The 22,708-nt window shown below is 35.9% G+C and overlaps 3 protein-coding genes across 6 annotated transcripts; 1 reads left to right on the top strand and 2 right to left on the bottom strand.

The window, feature by feature from the left end:
- Positions 1-355: 355 nt before the first annotated feature.
- On the bottom strand, positions 356-4,478 carry LOC110767020 (uncharacterized). 2 transcript variants are annotated; one of them, XM_021970441.2, is made up of 4 exons: positions 4,236-4,478; positions 3,707-4,142; positions 1,441-1,500; positions 356-1,344 (listed from the first exon to the last, which is right to left on the bottom strand). In XM_021970441.2, exons 2-4 carry the CDS (start codon positions 4,121-4,123, stop codon positions 1,003-1,005), a joined length of 819 nt encoding a protein of 272 aa, XP_021826133.1. In that variant the 5' UTR covers positions 4,124-4,142; positions 4,236-4,478; the 3' UTR covers positions 356-1,002. The 2 variants fall into 2 exon arrangements, with proteins under 2 accessions (XP_021826133.1, XP_021826134.1); XM_021970442.2 differs by having other exon boundaries at positions 3,707-4,137.
- Positions 4,479-6,566: 2,088 nt separating this feature from the next.
- Positions 6,567-13,195, top strand: LOC110767103 (zinc ion binding / DNA binding protein). Its single transcript, XM_021970548.2, has 9 exons — positions 6,567-6,685; positions 7,988-8,067; positions 8,606-8,793; positions 9,727-10,540; positions 10,832-10,944; positions 11,275-11,334; positions 11,997-12,047; positions 12,244-12,314; positions 12,595-13,195. Exons 1-9 carry the CDS (start codon positions 6,567-6,569, stop codon positions 12,749-12,751), a joined length of 1,653 nt encoding a protein of 550 aa, XP_021826240.2. The 3' UTR covers positions 12,752-13,195.
- Positions 13,196-13,431: 236 nt separating this feature from the next.
- LOC110767102 (loricrin-like protein) lies at positions 13,432-18,280 on the bottom strand. Of its 3 annotated transcripts, none has more exons than XM_021970545.2 (3): positions 18,054-18,280; positions 16,352-16,578; positions 13,432-15,827 (listed from the first exon to the last, which is right to left on the bottom strand). In XM_021970545.2, exon 3 carries the CDS (start codon positions 15,512-15,514, stop codon positions 13,583-13,585), a length of 1,932 nt encoding a protein of 643 aa, XP_021826237.1. In that variant the 5' UTR covers positions 15,515-15,827; positions 16,352-16,578; positions 18,054-18,280; the 3' UTR covers positions 13,432-13,582. The 3 variants fall into 3 exon arrangements, with proteins under 3 accessions (XP_021826237.1, XP_021826236.1, XP_021826239.1); XM_021970544.2 differs by having other exon boundaries at positions 16,468-16,578; XM_021970547.2 differs by lacking the exon at positions 16,352-16,578.
- Positions 18,281-22,708: the final 4,428 nt, after the last annotated feature.

The following is a 22,708-nucleotide window of genomic DNA, read 5'->3' as shown; positions in this document are numbered from 1 at the left end:
ATTGCCTAAAATTTTAAATTATTTTTTGCAAATTTTAAAATTTTAAATTAACAATGTTTAACTTTACATCCAAAGTCATAGGTTTGATTCTCCCTTATTCAAAATCGCTTGTATATGAAAAAAAAAAAAAAAAGAGAGAGAGAGAGAGAATAGGAACAATTTTTTTTTTTTAAACTCTTTTCTAGTTTGAAGAATTCGTCCCGCCGTAAAAATTCAATTCTTACTCTCCTTATTCCCAACGATTACTCAAAAGAACAAAAGATTTCAAAACTCTTTTTAAGTCATGAAGAAGATCCGAGCTTTTAGAAATCATTTAACAAATATGGCCCAGAAACCCATTAGATTACAACAGCGGAACAGCAAACTCGTGCCTATCTCAATATCTACAAACTAAAGATTAGGAATCTGTAGTTTATCCACAAACCCATTAGCTTACATTACCACTCCTGCCTGATGAAAAAAAAAAAATAATAATAATAAGAGAGGGAAAAGGATGATTATTTGGAGTGCTAAGTATTCATATCCCCCAAATTCTTACACACAAAATATATATATAAAAAATCTCCCAAATGTAACTAGACCATTATGTTGTTTCTCAAGATGTGATTCTTTCTACCATATATAACCAGATGCAATGCCAGCATCACAATCTGCAAGCAACTACGCGCCATCACACATGATTCATACACACGTGTTGATTCTCAACACGCAACAGAAAGATTCAAGTCCATTGTCTTTATCAATTTCTAAGTACGACATTATGCCTAATACCATTGAAAAGCTATACACTATAGTTGGCAAGTACTGTGGTAATTCTGCACCAGCAAAGGTCAACAATTTGTGCTCAATCTAACCCCATTCACATACTAGATTGTGAGCAGCAAGTTTGAAAAATTAAGGTTTCAAGGAACCAAGTATGTATCTGAAACAAACAGGAGGAATGTACATATTATACCTTTGGTCTCAAGCGAAAGTGGCTTCTCTACACAAATCGGATCGATACTACTCTGGGAAAATTTCAGCAAACACTGGTAATATCCTTCTTGTAGTGGGACCATAAAGAACATCAGTGATGTAGGAACTTATATCTTCCCTTGATGGAGGTGTTCCAGTTGAAGAATACGGCAACACAACCTCAATGCCATCATCTTGAGGTGACCAGTCCAGGAAGCTGATGGTAGTAGTGGGAGTCTTCATGGTGGCTTTGGGTGCAGTCGACGAAGCTGCTTGTGTTGTGGCTGATGCTGCTTCTGTAACAGAAATGGCCATGACCGGATGGACAAAATGAGACTTTGGGCTGGGTGTGCATAATCCTGTGCCAGTGTATGACTTGCACATCAGTGCCTGCACAAATCAAAACGGAAGAAAATATGGCATTTTCAGTACGTTGACTATGTTACTTAATAGTAAACAACTAAAACACACTGTGTGACTGTTAACCTCAGATTTGTTCTTGACAGGGAAACGAGTTGGGCGTGGCTTTTCTTTTCCTGGTGCAATCTGAAAAGAAAAAATGAAACAAACAGAAATTTGTCAAGACAAAACTGCAGCAAATCATAATTTGGTCAAGTACTTGTCATCAGGAAACAATTTGCTTTCAATGAATAAATTACATATTCATTTCAACCAACACTACTGCACAACTCATCTCGAAACATGATTGAGATATGACAAACATACAGGCAGAAGATCCAATCCATTAAAACACACACTTGTGCACAAAACCACCAAAGGCACCAAAATACAAACCTAACACTAACTCAATCTACAAAAACCCAACTTGTTGAGCACCAGTCAACAAGTTTTATAGGAAAATTGAAATAAAGTAGAAATTACTTCAGCAGCAACACATTTCATTTTTTCGGCCAAAGATGCCAGCTTCCTTTCAATATAAAAAAGCCCATTCAATTTGTCCCAATCTTAAAAGGTGGTCTACAGAAAGCAAGATAACTTTACAAAATGATTATAGTTGTGTTGCAACATCCATATAAGCCCAAGGAAACCAGTTGAACACTAGAATAGGCTATCACTGAATTGATTAGGCAGGCAGCAACAAGAAGGCAAAATTTATATTACTGTCTCATTTAGTTACAACATTTTGCTTAAAAGGGAAAGAAAAAGAGTCAACGGAATTTTAGTTTTAAAATGCACCTCCAAATAATCTAGGTTCAACGAAACCACCTAAGTTTGACAAGTACAAGTCTCTTACTTGAACCTTTATCGTTATTCAAACCAATCTCAACTTTAACCATCCAATTTGGAAGGTAAAATAAGTTCTTTCTCGTACATTCCTTTCAATGTCAAAACAAACTATTAATGGATGGACTATCATTTTGACTAACTATAGAATTATCTGAAATCTCAATGAATAGTAAATGTTGCAAGTATTATTTGCTTGTATGTTTATGATCTTCGAAGAAGCGAGCAAGTAGCAACAATTTCATCTTTTGTGCTACTGTATAATCGAGAAAAATATCCTGTTCTCTAAAAATTGGAGTTTTCTGGCAGTTGATAAGTAAAATCAGCAAGAACACTAGCAAAATCAATACACAAAACAAAGATGTGTGACATAGATACACTGCTGGCATACAAGACTTTTCAAATCTCAGACTCAACTGAAATTCAAGTGCAAGAGTAGTAAACTGACATACATAAAGTTTGGATCTTGCAGATCAGAAAACGCTCACACCAAGTGTACCTAATCTTTTAGATTCCAAAAACAGATTTCTTTTTCTCCAAACAGAAGGATCTTAAAACAAAGGAAAGAAGAAAATTGAGTAACAATTTCACACCAATCTTTTAAAGAAACAATGGCATTCACAATTATTATGATTCCAAAACAATACCAGCCATTAAATTAACACATAAATATTAAGAAAATACGAAGACCAGAGACAGAGAGAGAGAAAGAGAGATCTTAAACATTACTACAGCTAAGTTTCAAGTGTGCAACTATATCTTACTTGAACCTTTGTCTTCATTCACCAATCTAAAAGTTCCATCCAATTTGGAACTATCCACTTCTTCAAATATTAATGAATGAGCATACAACCTAAGTTCTTTCTCGTATGTCATTTCAAAGTCAAAACAAGCTCTTAACGGAACATCATTTTGAGTAACCATAGGCTTATCTGAAATCCCAAGGAATTTTTAATGTTGCTAGTGTTGTTTACTTGTATGTTCTGCTCTTGTGTGCAGCAACAATATTTTCTGCTTTGCACTACTCTATAATCGAACAAACATCCTGTTTTGTAAATTTTAGACTTTCCCTAGAAGTTTGTAAGAACAAGCAAAAAAAGGCAGCTAAAGAATTTAAGAACACTAGCAAAACCAACAGACAAAAATAAAAGGTGTGACAGAAACACTGTTGACATAAAAAGATTCTTGAATTTTAGGCTAAAAAGAATTCCATGTGCAAGAATACTAAACTGGCATACATAAAGTTTGCATCTTGCAGATCAGAAACGGCTCGCACCAAGTCTTACTAGTCTTTTAGATTCCAAAAACAGATTGTTTTCTCCCAACAGAAAGATCTTAAAACAAAAACAATAAACGAGCAATAGTTTCACATTTTAAAGAAACAATGAAATTAAAAATGATTATACTGCCAATAAAATACTTCAGCCATTATAAATTTAATATAAAGAAAAACTTAAGAACAGGAACAGAGAGAGAGAGAGAGAGAGAGAGAGAGAGAGAGAGAGACCTGGCCTTTGGAGGCGTAGCGGCAGCTTCCAGAATCCTCCCAGGACCTGCAAAGGTCGGTCTTGTACAGAATCTTCCCCGAAGAATCAGAAGAAGATGAAGATGACAACAGATCAGAAGCAGACCTTGAGCTCCTTCCTCCTCCGGTGACCAAAACACCGTCCATGACCAGAACCTCCTCCCTCTGCACCCCTCTCACCGGCGTTCTATAAACTATCGAAGGCGGCGACCTCTCCATCAGATTCTCCACAGGCGAGAGCGGCGAGAGGTGGCGACGACGCTGCTTCAAGGCGTCCATCGGCGACTGACACTGAGATTGAGCGCACAAGTACCTGAACAATGGCGAGTTGAGGTCCACATTCTCCAAGTTTCCTTTGCGCAGTTTCGCCATTTTCGAGTTGCTGTGAAAACCTTCCATCAATTTGCTATGCTCTGCTCTGCGCACAAACAATCAGATTACATTTCCGAGAAAAACAACGCTTCCGAGAAAATGCAGATGATAAAAATCGTTAATCGTTTCAGAATCGTACCAAATGCAATCACAGAATTAGGTTTTGGATGAAAATCGCGGAGGAAGAAGCGTCAATCTAAGGTCTGAGATGAGAAATGGCAATGGCGAAGAAGAGACTTAACACTAGTGCTCCAATTCCGAGGGTTTGCGCTGGAAATGCATCACCGCCATTCTCAATTTCTCATCTTCTCGATCTCAGAGAAGCTCACGTGCTCTGCAAGTAACTGTTGTACTAAAATTCTGATCGATTTCTTAATATATAAGCGTGACTCTATCTTCCCCGCCTCTTAATTTTAGTAAGCTTGTTGCTAATATTTTTTTCTTCTTTTGTTTTTTATTTTAAAAAAAACAATAATAATTTCTTCTTTTAGGGTCAACTTAGTCCTGTGTCAAACTTTTTCGAAAAGGAACAATCTGGTTTCTAGTAGTTGCACTCTTTTTTTTCCCTAATGAGGCAAACAAGGTTTAGATTTACAATCCCTTTTCCTTTATTTTTATTAACATGGATTTCAATAAAATTAAACGGTGAAGGAAAAAAAAAAATACAATAGAAGGCTAGAGTCATATCTAAAAGTTTCAGAATTTAGAAAGAAAAAAAAGAGTCAATAATGGTTGTTTCTCTCACCGTTGTGCTAGAGAGTAAGCTCTGATTAAGAACATGAAATGTGATAACCAAACTTCCAACAAAAAATAGACTTGCAACCTTGCTTAATTCAATACTCTGATGTCGTGTCAGAATTCGATGTACATGACTTGTTTGATACTAAGATTTACATGTAATGACTAGTATATTTATGTATAATTTCCACATATATATATTTTTTGTCTCTTCAAATATTTACGTATAGAAAAATCGGTAGCATTGTAATCTTAGTATTTTTGTATTTTGCTGGGTATTCTTCAAATATTTACGGCGAGATATTTAAGTCTTCAATGGAGAGAGAGAGGCTATTGAGCTGCTAGGGGGGTTATTTTTTTGGGTGGGAACTGAGGTTTAATTATCTCATTTATCCCCATGAACTATTTTTGTATTTTGCTGGGTGTGGTGAGATGAATTAAGAAGTTATGGTGGCATAAGCTGTAGCTCAAAAGCTTCTTTCAGCTTTTGTTGAATGATGATTGATGTTTTTTTTAAAATTTTATTGTTGTCTGTTGTTGTTGGTTAATTTCCTTTTTTTTCTTAATAACTTTTTAAACATGTATTATGAGATAGACAAATGACATGACATATTATATCAATGTCTCATATATGTTTGTGTTAATAAGTTGATAAAGAAGGTGATGTCCGTAACGTTATGATTGACGACAACTATCGATTACACATTTCATCATTATGATTAACAATAACTACCGATTACATACTTCATCAAATAAATAAAAGAAGTACCGTCCTCGTATTACTAAAATTGGAAAAGGGTACAACTATATAACTGGTCAGATGTAATTCCCAATATCATGCGTGAGAATTTATTGAGTGCTTAAACAGGTTCTCCTTTTTATTTATTATCAATGCCTTATATCCTTGATCCTTCCTTTTTATTCTTCGTTGTAAATTGTGATTGAGGCAAGTGTTTTTTTTATTTTTAAAAGAAACGATGAGTATGGGGCTATGTCGTCGGATTAGACGAGTGTCTCTACATAGACTGTAACTCTTTTTTTTTTTTAAAGCTCCAAATAGAAGGAAAGACAGGAAATAAATAATATAATATAATCCTCCAGCGAAAAGTAATATAAAAAAGGAAAGACAATCGGAATTAGATTTTGAGAGAGGCTTATTATTGGGAAGGGTGAAGAATGTCAAATCAGTCGGCCTCAATTTACTCGTTTAGAACAGATGGAGAGGCATTATCGGGATTCTGGGCAGTTTCGTATAGAGCAAGAGGACAATTGTCAGGGACAAAAGGGTAATTTAAACTGCTGGTTGAGTTGTTGTAGAGTTCCACCAGCCTACAAATTCTAACTCAACAGCAGCTTTAGCAGTAGAAGTAAAAGTTAGAAAACACAAAAAAACAAAAAGAGAAAATATTTTCCTGTTTGATTTTGGGTTTTGATCATCAAAGTTAACATAATTCTCTCTTGTCTTGAAGAACACTGATTGCATGGTGCAATTGGTTTTGGTAAACTCACTTTCTTTTTTTTGTTTTTGCATGCTTTAATTCTTCGGTTTCAAACACAAGATTGAAAGCAAAATGAATATTGGGACTGTTTTTTTTTTGGTAGGTTTTAATGATGTGTGTGTGTGTATATATATATATATATACATTTAAAGCAGTAACTTGGGTTTTTTTAGTTCTTTATTTTGTGGGTGGTTTTGTTTCTCAGTTGAGATAGAAGAAGAAGAAGGAGAAGGATGAAGACATGGAAGAGGCAGAGGAAGGAAGAGAAGATGGTGTCAAACGAGGAGAGAGAGGCAGAGGATTGGTGCTTCATCTGTAAAGATGGTGGAGACCTCATGTTATGTGACTACAAGTGAGTTTTTACTTTCTTTCTTTTTTTTACTCTGTTTACAGTTTTACAGTTACTGAATCATCTGCAAAAAACTATGTCTTGCTTGTTTGCATGTTGCAATCTATACATTCGCTTTCAAGATTGAGAGAGGTTCTAAAGCCACCGGCCGGCCTAAGAAGCCTCTTCTAATGCCCCGCCAAGCTTCGGCTGTCGCCGGGCCCAGGCCAATAGCTCTGGCCCATCCGTTTGAAAGGCTTAACCACGGGCTTTCTTTGCTCGGCCTGGTCCACCGGCTGACTGGCATAGTCCAACTAGGCAGGCCTCAAGGAAACTAGCAAATTTGACATGTTTTTTTCATTCATTTTGAGTATTATGAACCTATCGGGATTAACAAAAATAGGGTTGTGGTTCTATGTTTTGCGGTGGCCCGTGAATCATGAACGGCCCAGGCCCGCATGCGGCCGGCCCAACACTTTGACACAAACTCCTCAAATTGGTGTCCCTCCAATGCAGGTTTGATGCATAATGCACTAGTGCATATTTAACCAGGAAAAGGAGCAAAAAATTATTTGAGTTTATGTTTCATAGAGGTGGCTTGTTATCAAAGCTAGAAAGATTATATAGCTAGCCTAGAGGCGAAGTAATTATATGCAAAGGAGTGCATTATGGTACATTGTAGGGGCCCTAAGGGGGTGGCCCAACAAGAATTGGGGTTTTAGACAAACCTATAATTGTACCATTTTAATATTAAATATATACAGTGTGAACTAACTTTCAAGCCAAGGATTCAGATTATGTCATATGGATGTAAAGTGTGTTGTGCTTTCTTTGGAATTGTTCTGTTTCCAAAGCTCAAATTAGTATGGCTAGAGACATGCAAAATAGTGTGCGGAAAATAAGGATATGTGGAAATGTTTTCTTGCCATATAGGTGATATTGAGTCTGCATATGTGGTTTGATTGACAGTCTGGCAACATAACATGCTAGATATTTGGCAAACGAACATTACATAGAGATAAAGATACTCTCTTGCTAGAACATGTTAATGTTGTCAGATTGTGAATTGGAAAACCACATATTTAGACCTAATCATCCTCATTCATTATTTGACATCATGTCTGATAACTGAGAAAGAAGAGAGCATTACTCTCTGTGTGTGGCTGTAATTTCGGATACCAGAAGAGAGCATTGCATCTTATGTTGATCCTCAACCTGTACTTTCTGGTCTCTTCTAGCATTTACACATGTGCCATGAATTATTCCTGTGCCTAGACTTAGGACATTTTTTATACTTCTATATTTTAACACAATTACTCATTTTAGGGACTGTGTAAAAGTTTATCATCCTGGATGTGTTGGCAAAAAGAAATCCTTCATTGATACTGGAAAGCACTGGACTTGTAGTAAGAAACTTCACTTTTATCAATGACGATTCATTTGTGCTTTTATTGAAATCATTGTACATAGCATATTACAGAATTGATAATGTGTATGCATGGTATATATGAGCTTTATATGCTTCACAATTTTCTGAATCATGCTTACCTTCCCCAGAATTGTATTTATTCTTTTACCTCTTGTTGTCCTTCTATCGGTAAGTTATATATGATTGGGGATCTTTTCATTTGGATATCTCACCATGATTGCCAGTCATATATCCACTAATCACTTCAAAGTCCAAATATTTCTCAATAATCTGAATTGGCTTTGGACTCCGTACCAAACTTAAGGTCAATAAGGACTAAAAAACACTCTTGGCCAGAGTTCCTAACACTTGGAAAGGTATACAGTTAGAGGTGTTAAATAAATTCCGTTTATTATGTTTGCAGATTTTCTTTCACATGATTAAGTACTGCGGTAAATAGATTTTATCTTCATATTTGCACTACATGAATTATTTATGTCTAGCAGTTTAAAAGATGATGCAATTTTATGTTTCAGGGAGGCATTCTTGTTCATTGTGCCTTGATACCCCAAGGCTTTGCTGCTATTGTTGTCCAAATTCAGTATGTCAACATTGCATAAGCGGTTCCGAGTTTACAGTGGTTAGAGGGAAGCAAGGCTTTTGCAAGTCCTGTTTGAAGCTTGTGTTACTTGCAGAAGAAAACTCAGAATACGGTTTAGATGGGGTATGTTAAGCAATCTTACTGCGTTAAACTAGTTTTGAGAAATCTCTTTTACTGGTTTTACTGTCATTTACTATTGAGATGGATGCTTTCTTGATCATTACTTTCTCTTCTTGCTTTTAATTATTTTCTTTCTAGGAATTTCTTGTGTGTATGTAGGCCTAGAATGTTACAGCTTGGTTTAGGTTATATTTGGACTTATGTAGACAAAATATGTATGATTTTTGCCAACTGATTAATGCCAAACTGAAAGGAGAATAAACAGAGTAGGAGTTGATTATATCTTAGCTGTTATTATCTGAAGTTTATAAGGATGACAATCTATGAATGGTAATGAATAAAATAAGAAAAAAAGGAAAGAGTAACCAGTGTGAAGTTAATCACCTTTTGGTGTGTAGCTATTAAAAATCCTTTAAGCCTTCTGGAAAATCGTTACTCTAATCAGAATGAGAGTAATACTGCATGTACTACATGTGGAATGAAGTCAGATAATACATGTGATGTGCACGCCTAAACATTCACGCGAAACGGCACACCAAGAACCTGTATCATTTTCTTGTTCAATTTGAAAGGGCTATACATTTGCTCTCATTTGAAGTGTTTGGGGAGCAGGAGAGTGAGAGAGGGGGTATTGGGTTGTCGGCAACCAATATAGTGTCACCTCTTTTTAGGCAAGGGTATTAATTTTCACTTGACCTGGAACTTTTATTTCACTTCATGAGAAATTTTCTTACGATATTAAAATCTATATGGTTGTTCTGTCTTTAATGTAAATAGTTAATCCATATGGTTCGTTTGCACTCGATATACGTTCTGAATAAAACTGATGACAAGCCTATAGCGCATCTCTTTACTTGGATTTGTTCATCATTGTTGAGGTAGCATCTAGTTAATTATTTATGTTTCTCTTACAGTTGTATGGTTGTTGAATTTCAGGAAAAAATAGACTTTAAGGATCGGGATACTTTTGAATGCCTATTCAAAGAATATTGGGAAATCATAAAAGGAAAGGAAGGTTTGAGTTTGGATGATGTCTATACTGCAGATGTTGATTCAATAAAAATTGGTGAGACTGAAGAAGATATTGACCTGACAACATCTAATAGTGTCGCTGATAGTACAGAACTTCAGAGGTCGATGGTAAAAAGGAAGGCGCCAAAGGAACAAGAATATCTCGGATGGGGATCGAAACCTCTCATTGAGTTCCTCAGATCCATTGGTAAAGATACAACTAAACAGTTATCACAGTATGATTTGGACTCTATCATCTTTGCTTACATCAGAGATAGAAACCTATTTCACCCTGAAAAGAAGAGAAAGGTTCTATGTGATGATAAGCTGTATTCAATTTTCAGAAAGAAGTCACTAGATAGGATGAAAATATATGGTCTTTTGGGGGCACATATTAGTGACAACTTGGTATTATGGGATGAGAATACAAGTGAGGATGAAGATGAAAGTAAATTGGAAGACAAGAAGAAAGATACAGTGATAGTAGGGAAGAAGGGAACAGTAAGCTCAGATATAACATCTCTTGAAAATGAAGTGAGTCCTAGCGTCCGACAAAGTTGTTTTGCATCTTTAGTGACCGATAATATCAAGCTTGTCTACTTAAGAAGGAGCTTACTGGAGGAGTTGCTGAAGCAGCCTGAAAATTCTGAAAGCAAGATTCAAGGAAGTTTTGTGAGAGTGAAAAATGACCCCAGAGACTACCTTCAGAGAAATTCTCACCAACTTTTACAAGTTGAAGGTAAATTGTTTGTAGTCAATATTATGTGATAGCTTGCATTGTGTTAATAATCTCAGATTGGAAAACTGTTAGCCTTCTAGTCTGATTTGTTTGAATTCTTGATAAATATAACTTGTTGACGTATCTATGAATGGAATTGACCCTATACTGGGAATATAACATGAAAGATTGATATTCAAAAGTAGTCATGATGCTATCTTGACAGAAAAGCTCTTGTTTCCTCCACAGGTTTTTAAGGTTTCCTGAGATTTCTTTCAATTATATAAGTTTTTTACTTTTATATCCTTGCAGGCATAAGGAAAATCTCAAATATTAATGAAACGAACGGTGAAATTCTCCTGCAAGTTTCCAATATTCCAAGAGATATTCCCATTTTTATGCTGTCAGATGTTGACTTCACTGAGGTAACTGACCTGCTTATGAAATCTTTCCATATTTATGACGCGGAGAAAATCTTAAGAGGTATATGAATTTTAAAGCTGACATTATTAATATACGGGTACGCGATAATGTCAATAGAAGGATACATAATTGGAGAGCTCCCCATTCCTATGAGTTGAACTCACAACCTATAAAATATGATGTGCTATTCTGACATTATTAAGCTATAAATAACTTGTCATTTGCAATTCTGAAAATATACAAATCTGTTTGTTTCTTTTATAATAAGAAGAATTTTAATCAGGAATTTCCCTCTATAAGAGTATTATGGAATTCCACTGTGCTTCTTGCAGGATGAATGTGAGGATTTGCGACAAAATGTGACAAATGGCATGCTGAGGAAACCTACAGTTGTAAGTATAAGATTCCCCTCTGAGATCATATCGATCTTTCTTACGAATAATAATAGTGAATAACTTATTCTTTTTCTATTTAATTCTCTTTCATCTGGTTTCTGGAAAAAGATTTGTGTGGCTCACCATGGAGATCTGTTTTGATATGGCCAAATTTTAGAAACTCAAACTCTTGTGTTGAACGATGGGTTTGTCAGCCTTATACTTTGTGTTGAATCAGCCTCTCTAGACTAACAATGCATACAAACATTCATGCGTATACGTGTAAACAGGGAGTCCCAAATTTCTTAAATACAACACGGGTTGAGAAAACCTCACATCTACTCAATTTTCTTGATCCATTTATTGACATGGTTGATCTTTTGGGGTATAGAATGGTCCTTTAGAGCCCACAATTTGATACTTAAAACCTAAAATCGAAGTGATCAACCAATCCGAGGCTGGAAACCTAAAGTCTAAGCTCTAAATGGTGATTCTACACCCTAAAACAATCCACCATGTCAATGAATGGGATCAAAGTTGAAGAAAATTGAGTTGAAATGAGGTTGTCTCAACATGTCATGTCTTTAAGAATTATGGGACATCCTCTATAGCAAATAATTGTATGTGTATATATAATATATAATTTTTCCAAACCTTAACCAAGGTGTGTTGTTGGACAGGTTGAGCTTGAACAGAAGGCAAGAGATCTCCATGAGGACATAACTAAGCATGTAGGTATTTCTAATTTATGGTATTAACTTCTAAAATCTGTTGCCAATTTCCCCCATGTGGCCATTCCTCTCACCCTCTAAAAATTTTCATGCACATAGAACTTCTCTGAATATACTAGTACAATTACAAAGAGGAATGTTGCTTGCTCTTCATTTTTCTGATCCTTTCTGCATCTTGTGGAAATATTGTTGTCAGCGGATTGAGCGAGAGTTGGTCAGGTTACAGAAGTGCATTGATCGGGCAAATGAGAAAGGATGGAGAAGAGAATATCCTTTCATAGTTTCTATGTCTCTTCAGTGGTAAAAATAAAATTTGCATAACTTTGAGTGATTTCATCTGAGTTTTTTTTATTGAAGGCTATTCAACTAGATGGAAGTCCTTCCGCTCGCGATCTTTTATCTTGAGGAAAATTATACACACACACACTCTCTCTCTCTCTCTCTGTGGGTGTCTCTGTGCAAGCATACACACTGTTTACCTTCATTTTTGTTTTGCTATTTTTGTCCCAAAAAATGATAGTGGACCTTAACCTGCTTTGTGTTCAACGTTATGCGAATATTTGGACCAAAGAGAGCTGCTAAAGCAGCCGTCTGAACAGGCTCGACTATTAAAACAGGTGCCAAAGGTCATTGCAGAGGTTTTAGAGGATGAATCTGGTTCCGTAGACTCCATAGAAGTCGATAAGCAAGGAAATCTGGAATAGTAGAAATCTAAGATTCATTTGACATATGGTGTATTTTGGTTCCTTGTAAAATCAAGTGTTGTATGAACAAAGGACAAAGCCTTTCTAGTCTGTATGCAGTCTTGACTTCGCTGTGGCCAACAAAATGGCCATCCGTACTGATGGTTCCGTTATCTTGCCTCTATTGTTAGCTCGTGTAGCCCCATTTCTCGCATTTCAGTCACCTTTCAATGGCTACCTTAATTATGTGCGCTATCATTTCATCGCTTTGAGTTCAGCACACGCTACACTACGGTTGGATTTTCAAGCCATTGGAAAAAAGAGAGAACAGTTTTACTGTTGGGGGAAATCGACTTCCATTTCATCACTGGAACGAGTTATAATTAAATAACAAATTTTGTAAAGTTCAATTGCAATACTAAAGTTGTAAACTACAGAAAATATGAATAATTGAATCAGAAACATGCTAAAAGTTTCTTTCTGCTACTGGTGATTGTGTCAATGTGCGTCTGAGTATCCCCTCCTTTATCTACTGGAAGAAAAATAGCTGTATTTTAAACCCCTACAGATTTGAAACAACTCAGAACCCAAAAACAGATTTGACACAACTCAGGACCCAAAAAGACAGATTTGAAACAACGTGCAAACTGATGTAAATGTTTCCACCATTTATGGCCATTAAACAGCATAATCCACAAATCAGAGTCAAAAATCCCCATGACTGGCATTACAGTAAAGTGCACAAACTATATACGAGTGTCGTTGAGCAGAAAAATTATACACAACTCCCATCACCAAAAATATCCCAATTATACAATAAAAATCTACAAATTTAAGGCACCAATTTATAACTCAGATGCCATCAATAGCATTTTTCAGGTCACCACCAAATAGTGACATGAGGGGTCCTCCATGGACCCTCCCTTCTGGAATTTTAAAGTCCAAGCTCTTTATTCCGTCACTACTACCAACACAAATGCCATACTCGTTTCTCCGTTCATCAGGCTTCTCAGAACCGAAGAAATTTGAAAAGGATGAGGAGGACTTCATCGATAGTGGAACCAATACCTGCGAGGGTATGAGATGTCTTTTCCCTGGCTTTTCCAGTGATTCAACGCTGTCAGATATGACACTGATTCCTGAAGAAGAATGATTGTTGTCAAAGCTGCTTCCTGCTGTTGAAGACGCAGATACAAGCCCATGGAAAAGTCCTGGTCCAATGAGACCTCCCTTATTTGTCTCCCGGTCCTGCACCATGCTGCTATGAGCAGCACATAAACCACTCTTGCCCCTGGCGAATTTTTCACATTTACCCTCTTCCCATGTACACCGCTTTCCCCCACCATGGGCCTTGCAGAAGTCTGTGCTCCCTTGGGCACTTTTTCCACAGTTGTCAAACTTACACCTCTTACCTCCACCATGCCTAACACAACAATCAGTACGGCCACGGGCACTTTTTGTGCAGCCTGGCACAGAACACCTCTTTCCACCACCATGAGCAACACAGAAATTAGTGCCTCCATGCACACTCTTAGGGCAAATCCCACCACCATCGAAAAGGCAGCGCTTCCCCCCACCATGTCCCTTGCATAATGGGGTACTTCCTTCAGCACCCTTGGTGCACCCTTGAAATATGCAACGCTTTCCACCACCATGTGCCTTGCAATACATAGTGCTCCCTTGCGCCCCCTTTGCACACTCCTGGTACTGGCAACGGCGACCACCGCCATGCGAGATGCATAAACCAGCCTGTCCTTCGGCACTACGAGTGCAGCCATCAACCTTACATCTTTTCCCTCCACCATGTCTAATGCAAAGCCCTGACCTTCCTCTAGCAGCCTTGGTACATCCACCTGGATAACCACATCGTTTGCCACCACCATGAGCTATGCAGTAATCTGTTTTCCCCTCAGCACTTTTGGTGCACCCCAAGTGTTGGCACCTCTTTCCTCCACCATGTGCCTTGCAGTATGCTGTTCGGCTCTCAGCACCCTTGTTGCACCCAGGTTTCTGACATCTCTGTCCGCCCCCATGGCCAATACAAAGACCTGATGCCCCTCGTGCTCCCTTTCTACAGCCAAAAAATTTGCATTTCTTAGGATTGCTAGTTCGGTGGTCTGAAGTTGTCCCTGTGGTTGCCTGCTCAGAGATTGTTCCTGTTGAGTAATCTGCTGTAGCAGAAGGTTCATTTCTCAGCTGGGGTTTGGGCCCGAGCTCTAAAAGTTCTTGAGTCAGCAGAGAAACCTTGGCACTTTCTCTTCTCGGAGCAAAAAGAAGTGATGGCATATAACCACCTGATTTCTTGGCTGAAGTAGAACCCTCATCAACAATTGGAATTGAGAGTTGATTATCTTCAGAAGATACTTGGTTCTGGATATAGGATACATTAATATCAGTCTCTCCTGAAATTGAATAATCAAGCATAGCTGAAGCTTCAAGATGTCCTCCAGAGAGACCAAGTTGGAGGATTGAATCACCCTCAGATGCAAATCCCTGAGATAATGCAGTGCGTAATCCTCTATTCTTCGTAGATCCGAAATTATAATAATCATCGCAGTAGGCACTTGGTGTTGGGCCCAATCCAAGTACCAATTTGCAGCTGTCCTCGGGAGCACTGGAAGAGTTAACGTTGAAAGTGCTTCGAGTACACCTATACCTGGTAGTGTTGCTTCCACCTGAGCCAGGGCTATTCAAGCATAGAGCAGTATCGCCAAAGCCAAAGTGGTCATTTTTCGTGAATTCCCCATCATGGGAAAATAGTACACTCTTCTTGTTCAAATCCATTTTCTGGGAACTGTGTTTTAAGCTACCCGAATAACAGACTACTCTTTATCACATACAATTAGTAAGTCGACATATCAGAACTGAATGAACAAGTAGACGAAATCCTAATACGCAACCTCCACCGCTAACAAAGCCTGATGTGTCTGACCTGTCCATCACACCCCAATATCTTTCAACAAAATCACTCACTTCCTAAAGTATCTGATTACGTTTCGCGGATAGAACCCCTTTATAAGAATAGTTAATATCAATGTGCAGAGATCTTTGGAGCTTGTTGTGCTCCCTGCTGAAATATCATTTAGCTTCATTAACCCTGACAATAAGAGGAAAACAGAAAACACAAATTTATAGAACGTACAAATGAAATTGATAGAAAGGATACCTGCTGAAAAGATTGAAAACAATATCGGGAAAATTAATTGCAGGAAATGAAAGAAACAAAGGAAACTATTATAGATAATGGCCAAAAAATTCAAGAGGTACAAACGAAGTTTTCAGAAAATTCAACATGACATGTTTCTGATAATACGTGACAGAATGATTAGTACAAGCAAGAGAGTCTGAATCCAACACCAGAACATAGTCTTTATTTTATTATTGTATTTTTAGAACAACTGCGCAGAGTCTGACCAAGTAGCATCTAGTGATCCTAGTACCAGCCAAACGTTTGAAAATTTTGGAGAAACTCTAGATTGGATCATGCATCTATAGAAAGAATTTGAACAATGATAAAGTTTTCCATAAACCAAGTACAACAAATGTGGAAATATCCAATACAAAATGCCAAAATGAACATTAATTAAAAATTAAGAAACTAAATCCCCGATATAAACTCACAACTCATAACCATGAATCCATGATCCAAAGGTGCAGCAGCAACAGGAGACCGCACAACTCAATAACATAAATTTCACATTTATAATCCAATATTTATAAAGCACAGATGATTTAACTGTTGTTAAATTTTTCGCCATGTTGCAGCTGAATTTTATAAGAACAAAGCACTTCCAAGTCCTGACTACTGTATCTGGTTCAGTTTGATTTGCCTAAGCAAAGACCGCAACCTTCAAAAAAGAAAAAGTGAAAAACAACTTAATATCAAGTCTTAAACCAACATACAAAAGTTTAAACTAAACAAATAGCACATCAAGGTTTTTCTACAATTCCTTGGTAACCACAGGATTATATATACAAAATCTAGGGCATATTCTCATTACCAACACATTGTCACTCCAGAGAAAGAATCCCTATATTCAGTGGTTGAGCAACTTCAATCATTATATATTTTCATTTTGATATAATTTTATTCAATTCACTTGTACTTCAATTCCCCCTTTGGAAGAACTAAAATTAACTTCAATTGAATTCTAACAACTTTTAACCAGCGTCAGTGTTAGATACAATACTATCCAGAATTCAAGTTTTGTACTTTCATTCAAAATTTCTATCTAATCTCTCAATGTTGATATTTTAATATTTGCAGACCCTTGATATTTCTGTCAACATCAACATTTAATACTTCATTAGCATATTTCATGTCGATCACTAAGAACTGATAATCTACAACTGTCTTATACAAAGCGGGTAGCACAAAGTTAGGTCCACCTACTTGTAATTATCAATATGGCTCACTTGTTACTGGACTTTGGAATGCAATCTAATTAGCTAGTGCCTTCGTGGATCAACTTGATTCTCGAGAGGTCAAAAGGTATTAGAGGAAATCAAGATCCGCAGATGTTTGAATTGTGAAAGACAAATCTAAGCCGGACGAAAACGTCAAAATCTTCAACATCTGTGATTTTTCCATTGAGCCTAACGTTTTCAACTAAATTTCGTCGTTTAGGTTTTTACCAAAAATTAAATGTTCAATTCTGGAAAATTGTCATAATTCTACATAGACGTATGGTCTCAGCTTGCAACAAGACTTTTAGTCCTTACGCTTATGAAAGCTTCCATTCATCAATCATAAACTTCATCAATATCCACGATGCAACTTCAAAATCAAATTTTTTAGCCTCATCTAAATTTATTACTCTCATCAATCAATCATTAACAGACAAAAAACATAAAGTTACATATATGCAAAAACCATATTGAAGCAGACACTAAAGTTTAAGATCTACAACAAAACTACCATAACAAGTCCCATAAAGATTCGTTAAAACAAAGCAAATTAGTAAGGACCCAACCAGATCAGAGATATACCCAGATTACAATATCCAAATTGGTAACCGAAAAAACTAATTTAGTATAAAATAAAAGAAACAGAGATTACCCAGTAAGTCAAATACAGCAATCAACTCATTAATCTTCAAAACTTAAAAATAAATAATATACATGGTAACCGGGAAAAAAAAAAAAAAAAAAAAAAAACCCTGCAAAACCAATTCCAGTAAAAACAAATAAAGGGTAAATTACAAACCACATGAAAATATAAAATAAAAACCCATAAATATGACATAAAAACAAACACAGGCCCAAGCAGAGAGAGTGCAAAAAAGAACAAGAAAATGAAGAAACAAATTAGCAGATGCAATACCCAGATGAAAATTCAGAGGAAATTTCGACAGAGATGGCGCATCTGAGTAGCAGCTGCAGGAGACATATCTCTAAGGCTGAAAAATTCTTCAGAACACAGAAGGCACAGCACAAGAGAAGAACGAGACCCAATAAAGAAAGAGCAGAAAAGGAAAGAAGAAGAAGGAAAAAATGAGAGAAGCAGAGTGGCAAAGTATTTAGTAATGTCCTCCTCCCATTATTTTTTTGATTTGGGCGGCTCTCTCCAGTCTCTGCCCTCCTCATTTTATTAGTGAAATACCAGAAATAGCCTTGACGTCACAATTGTCATCACCCCATTTGCGCACAAGGGGCCTCCTGATTTGGACAATGCATACTTTTCCTTGAAAACGACGGCCTCTGCAAAGTCAACATTGCCCTCACCAGCTACCAAGTGGTATGTTACTGCTGACATGGGCGTGTGGCTATCTTCTCAGCCAAACACAAAATAGATGGATGTGGCTTAGAGTTGTGTACTATATATTTGGTGGTTGTCAAAAGTACATTTATGAATCTTTACTTTAGTATCATACTTCTCTTTTTTTTCCCGAATGATACTTCTCTTTTTAATATCGGTGGAGGTCTCAAATTCGACCTCCTCCTCTTTCTCAAAAGGTGATTAATTTTTAGAATAAAAAAATTCTCTTCAAAGGAACATGATTAATAACATGCATTTACCGCATACCAACTTTGCCTGTTATAATTTATAATAACATGGTTAATAACATAAAATCGTTTTAGGCTTAATAGGATGTATTAATTTTTAGGTGAAAGAATTAAGGGAAAGAACCTTTGTTGAGTATTGGCATTCCTTATGATTCACATTGGATAAGATTCATAAAACCAGACCTAGTATTTTTTGTGTCATTTTCTGCTTGAATTTTTTTCTGTTAAGATCTGCTTGATTTTTACTTTACAGATGTCCTATTAATTATTTGCCATGTGGATGGTGTAATGAAAAATTTTGACAGCAAAATTTAATGAGGTTACAAATATGAAATAAAAATCGAACAAATTTTAGAGAAAATTCAAGCGGAGAATCTGAATAGGTGTGTGAGTAGGAGAAGGTTAATGAAGAGTGAAATTTTGCTCAAAAAGTAAGAGGAGTAGGTACCGTACAAAGCGTGAAAATTCAACACTAACTGGTCAAATGTGTGCAAGTTTAATTTTGCCTACCATACTTGAAAGGGTAATTGTGTCTTTTTAATTGATAAATTTTTTAATAAAAATTATTCATTTTTGTCTTTTTCTGGTATGATTATTTATTTAATTTTCTATATTTCTTTTGTCTTTTGAGTGAGCGACGAGTGGCAAAGCTGGTGGGTGGGTGCCCTTATCAAAATAATCAAGAGTTCATATTCTTGCGCACGCTGCTGCTGATCTGGCTAATGACGCAGCCTCACGTCGGCTTCGTGGATCCTCCTAGATTAATTTCGTTTGTGGAGGAGAGACATCAAACATGTGACATCATCATCCAAAATCTTCTTTTATTGCTACGGAAAAAAAAAAAAACATTTTCCCCCTCAATTTAAAAACATTTGTTTATCTTCACTTGTTCTATTTAAGTAATGTGGCTCTTATGTTTTTTTTTCTCGAATTATTCCAAATGAATTTTCAATAATACATAGTTTTCCATCTCCACTCAATAGTAATAGCGTATTCGTTGGTAAAAGTTTTCTATTGTTAGTGGCCCATGCACCGCATATCTATATAAAATTTGACTGTTTATGCATTAGACGAAATTTGACTTTTGATGTCTTGTGGGCACCATACCCATGCATCAACGATCATGAATCGTCCACGGGCGCATGGGGCACTTATTGTAGAATTTATTTTGTTCGTACTATATATACATAAATAAACTATTGTTGTAGCTTGAAATATTTTTCTTTTTGCACTTTTATTTTCACTTGAGAAGTAATATATTTATTTTTTATGAGTAAAATAATGTATTTAGTTGAATAGAAGAATAATTTATTAAGTAGGTTTAAAAGTGATATGTATAAACAATGTTATCTACTTGATTTGATGATCTACAATACAAATTGTAGTACAATGCCTCAATGTTTTCAAAAGGTTACAAATATAAAATCTCTTTTAGGATAACTACTAAATATATGTTTATTTCCAAACTTATGTTATTTTAATTTTAGCTTCTCACAAATAGGCCCATTTTAATATGATATTTTATATAAAAACTCTTAGAGAGCATATTTGGAGGAAAAAATCACAGAATTTTTTCACTTATAAGTCTAACACAGAATTTTTCTAAAATATTGGGCTTGAATATTATATAAATAACGTTCTTTTGATTTTACAAAAAAAAAAAAAAAAACAATGATGTTTTCTTTATTTCTCTTTTTATTTATTTATCTATAATTTTCAACATAAACTTGTATGAGCTGCGGCTGAAGCCGTGAGCTTTTGGGTGGAGCAGCAGTTGAGCAGAAGGCAGAAGGCAGAAGGGTTCAGTTGTGTCGGGTCTCCATCCGTCCATGCTGTAATTGAATTTTGACAAATTGTCTCTAAATCTCATCAGAATTTAGCTTTTCCAGTTCGCTGCGTACACCTCCTCCTCAACTGTAATTGGTCGAATCTACCAATAGTCCAACTGTCGGTTCCCCATTGGACAGCACTTCAATAATTGCTAAATTCCATCGATTCCAATTTCCAAACTAACGTTGTATAAACAATAATAATAATAATAAATAAAACATTAAACGTGGTGCTCCCAGCTTGGTTTGACAAATGTGCCGCGTTTTTAGAGTGTGTGTGACATGTGCATCAGTAATATGAATCTACGTGTTATAATATGAGTCAGTCACACAACAAATCTTTATGATTTTTAAGTGTCATAAATGAATCAGTAATATCACATCACATGATATGATCATTCAAGTTTTTTAATATAGAAAATAATTTAAATTACTCGAATTTACAGGAGGGAAATTCGGAGGAAACGGTTTAACTATCATGACCAACTGAACTAAACTCTAATTATTAAAGTTTTAAAAGAAAGTAAACAATAGTAGGAAAAAAAACATAAAATAACACTTAATACCAAGTTTTATGAGATGTTAATTTTGACATTGCTCTTATTGCCTTCAAATTCAAGTAAGATTTGGCTACTCATATGGAGTAATTTCATCTTTCAATTCTTATTATTTTATGTCCACATAACAATTTGACATATGGGGTGAATACCTTTCAAGCATGTACCTTTGTTTACTCAGTCCCATGCTGATCTCACCTTACGTGAGGAGAAGACTTTTATGAAATTGGGATATCACTATTTTGCTATCCCTAACCAATTACGTTATAACAAGCATGATATCACTTCCATATGATAGAGTATTATTGACCGAAAATAGCAAAATAATTTTATCCCGGCTGCAACTAAATTTATCTCCCATGTGAGGAAGGTGCCCAAGTTTCTCTCAACTTTGTCCTGGCCAAGAAAAAGGCCTACCAACGCAATACAAAAGACCTACTCACCCACCGCCAATGGACCATTTTGATGATAGACATATTTATGGACAGCAGCGGAGGAGTACGACAAAATATGGGAGACTTTGGAGGGAAAACCAAAGCATTATTGATGACAACGCAAATGCACGCTTATCATTGGACACTTTTCTCTTTGTGGGCCATGTGTTACGTACACTTACCCACAAGGCCTATTTCGGAGCCCACTATGCTTTCGAATCTTTTTATTATATGTCATTATTAAGTAATCACAAAACAATAAACAAATCCCTTTGCATGCTTTTGTTTTTATTTTTTTTACTTTCCTAACTAAGCTAATTAATTCGTTTTGTTTAATCAACTAGAGGCGTATCTTCTACATGAAGTACTTCTACTCATAATCGTTTTTATTATAAACGATTTTATTAAAAGAAGATTGAAAAGCACTTGTTAAATGCTTTTTTAAAAACCCTTTTTTTTATATCAATAAATACTTTTGAGATGTGATGCCAAACATAGTCAGAAACGCTTTCAGTTGTCAAAAGTGAGGGCTTCTAGCCATTCCAAACACTAAGCTCACTATATATATTTTTTTTTTATGTGAAATGATTTACACAAATCTAATTAGTATATAATGTATTTGTCTTTAAACCAAATTCATCCCTTGTATTTCTTTATAAAATAATACTATTAAAAATCCAAGATAAAAGCTTTTTGATTTCTCAAGAATTCATAGAAGACCAATTAAGAAGTGAAAAAAACTCAAACGAATATATATTTTCTTATTACTCAAACATATTCCTTGTGTTGAATCAAGTATTTTTATTTGTTTATTTGACAATAACCCTGATATATGTTCATTACTTGTTTTTGTATGTTGTATTTTATTTTGCAACGGTGTGAGTAATATTTTTGAAGTTCAAATTCTCTTCTTTCAGATAATTAAAAACAATTATCAAGTAAATTTGTGGACGAGTATTCCAGATATGTGGTCAAGCGGCGGATGACGCATCCTAGTAGAAAAAAAATGAGAAGGAAAAACAAAGAAAAAAATGAGAAGGAAAAACAGAAAAGAAAACGGTAGATGAGCCCTTCGTTGTGCAGAAGGGGTGTGCTACAAATTGAAAGTCTAATAAATTTGTCTTTAGAAAAAATGAAACGAAGACATGATGG

The sequence above is a fragment of the Prunus avium genome, chromosome 1 (genome assembly GCF_965620075.1).
Source record: "Prunus avium chromosome 1, drPruAviu1.hap1.1, whole genome shotgun sequence".
NCBI classification, from domain to species: domain Eukaryota; kingdom Viridiplantae; phylum Streptophyta; class Magnoliopsida; order Rosales; family Rosaceae; genus Prunus; species Prunus avium.
This window is presented reverse-complemented; position numbering and strand designations above follow the sequence as displayed.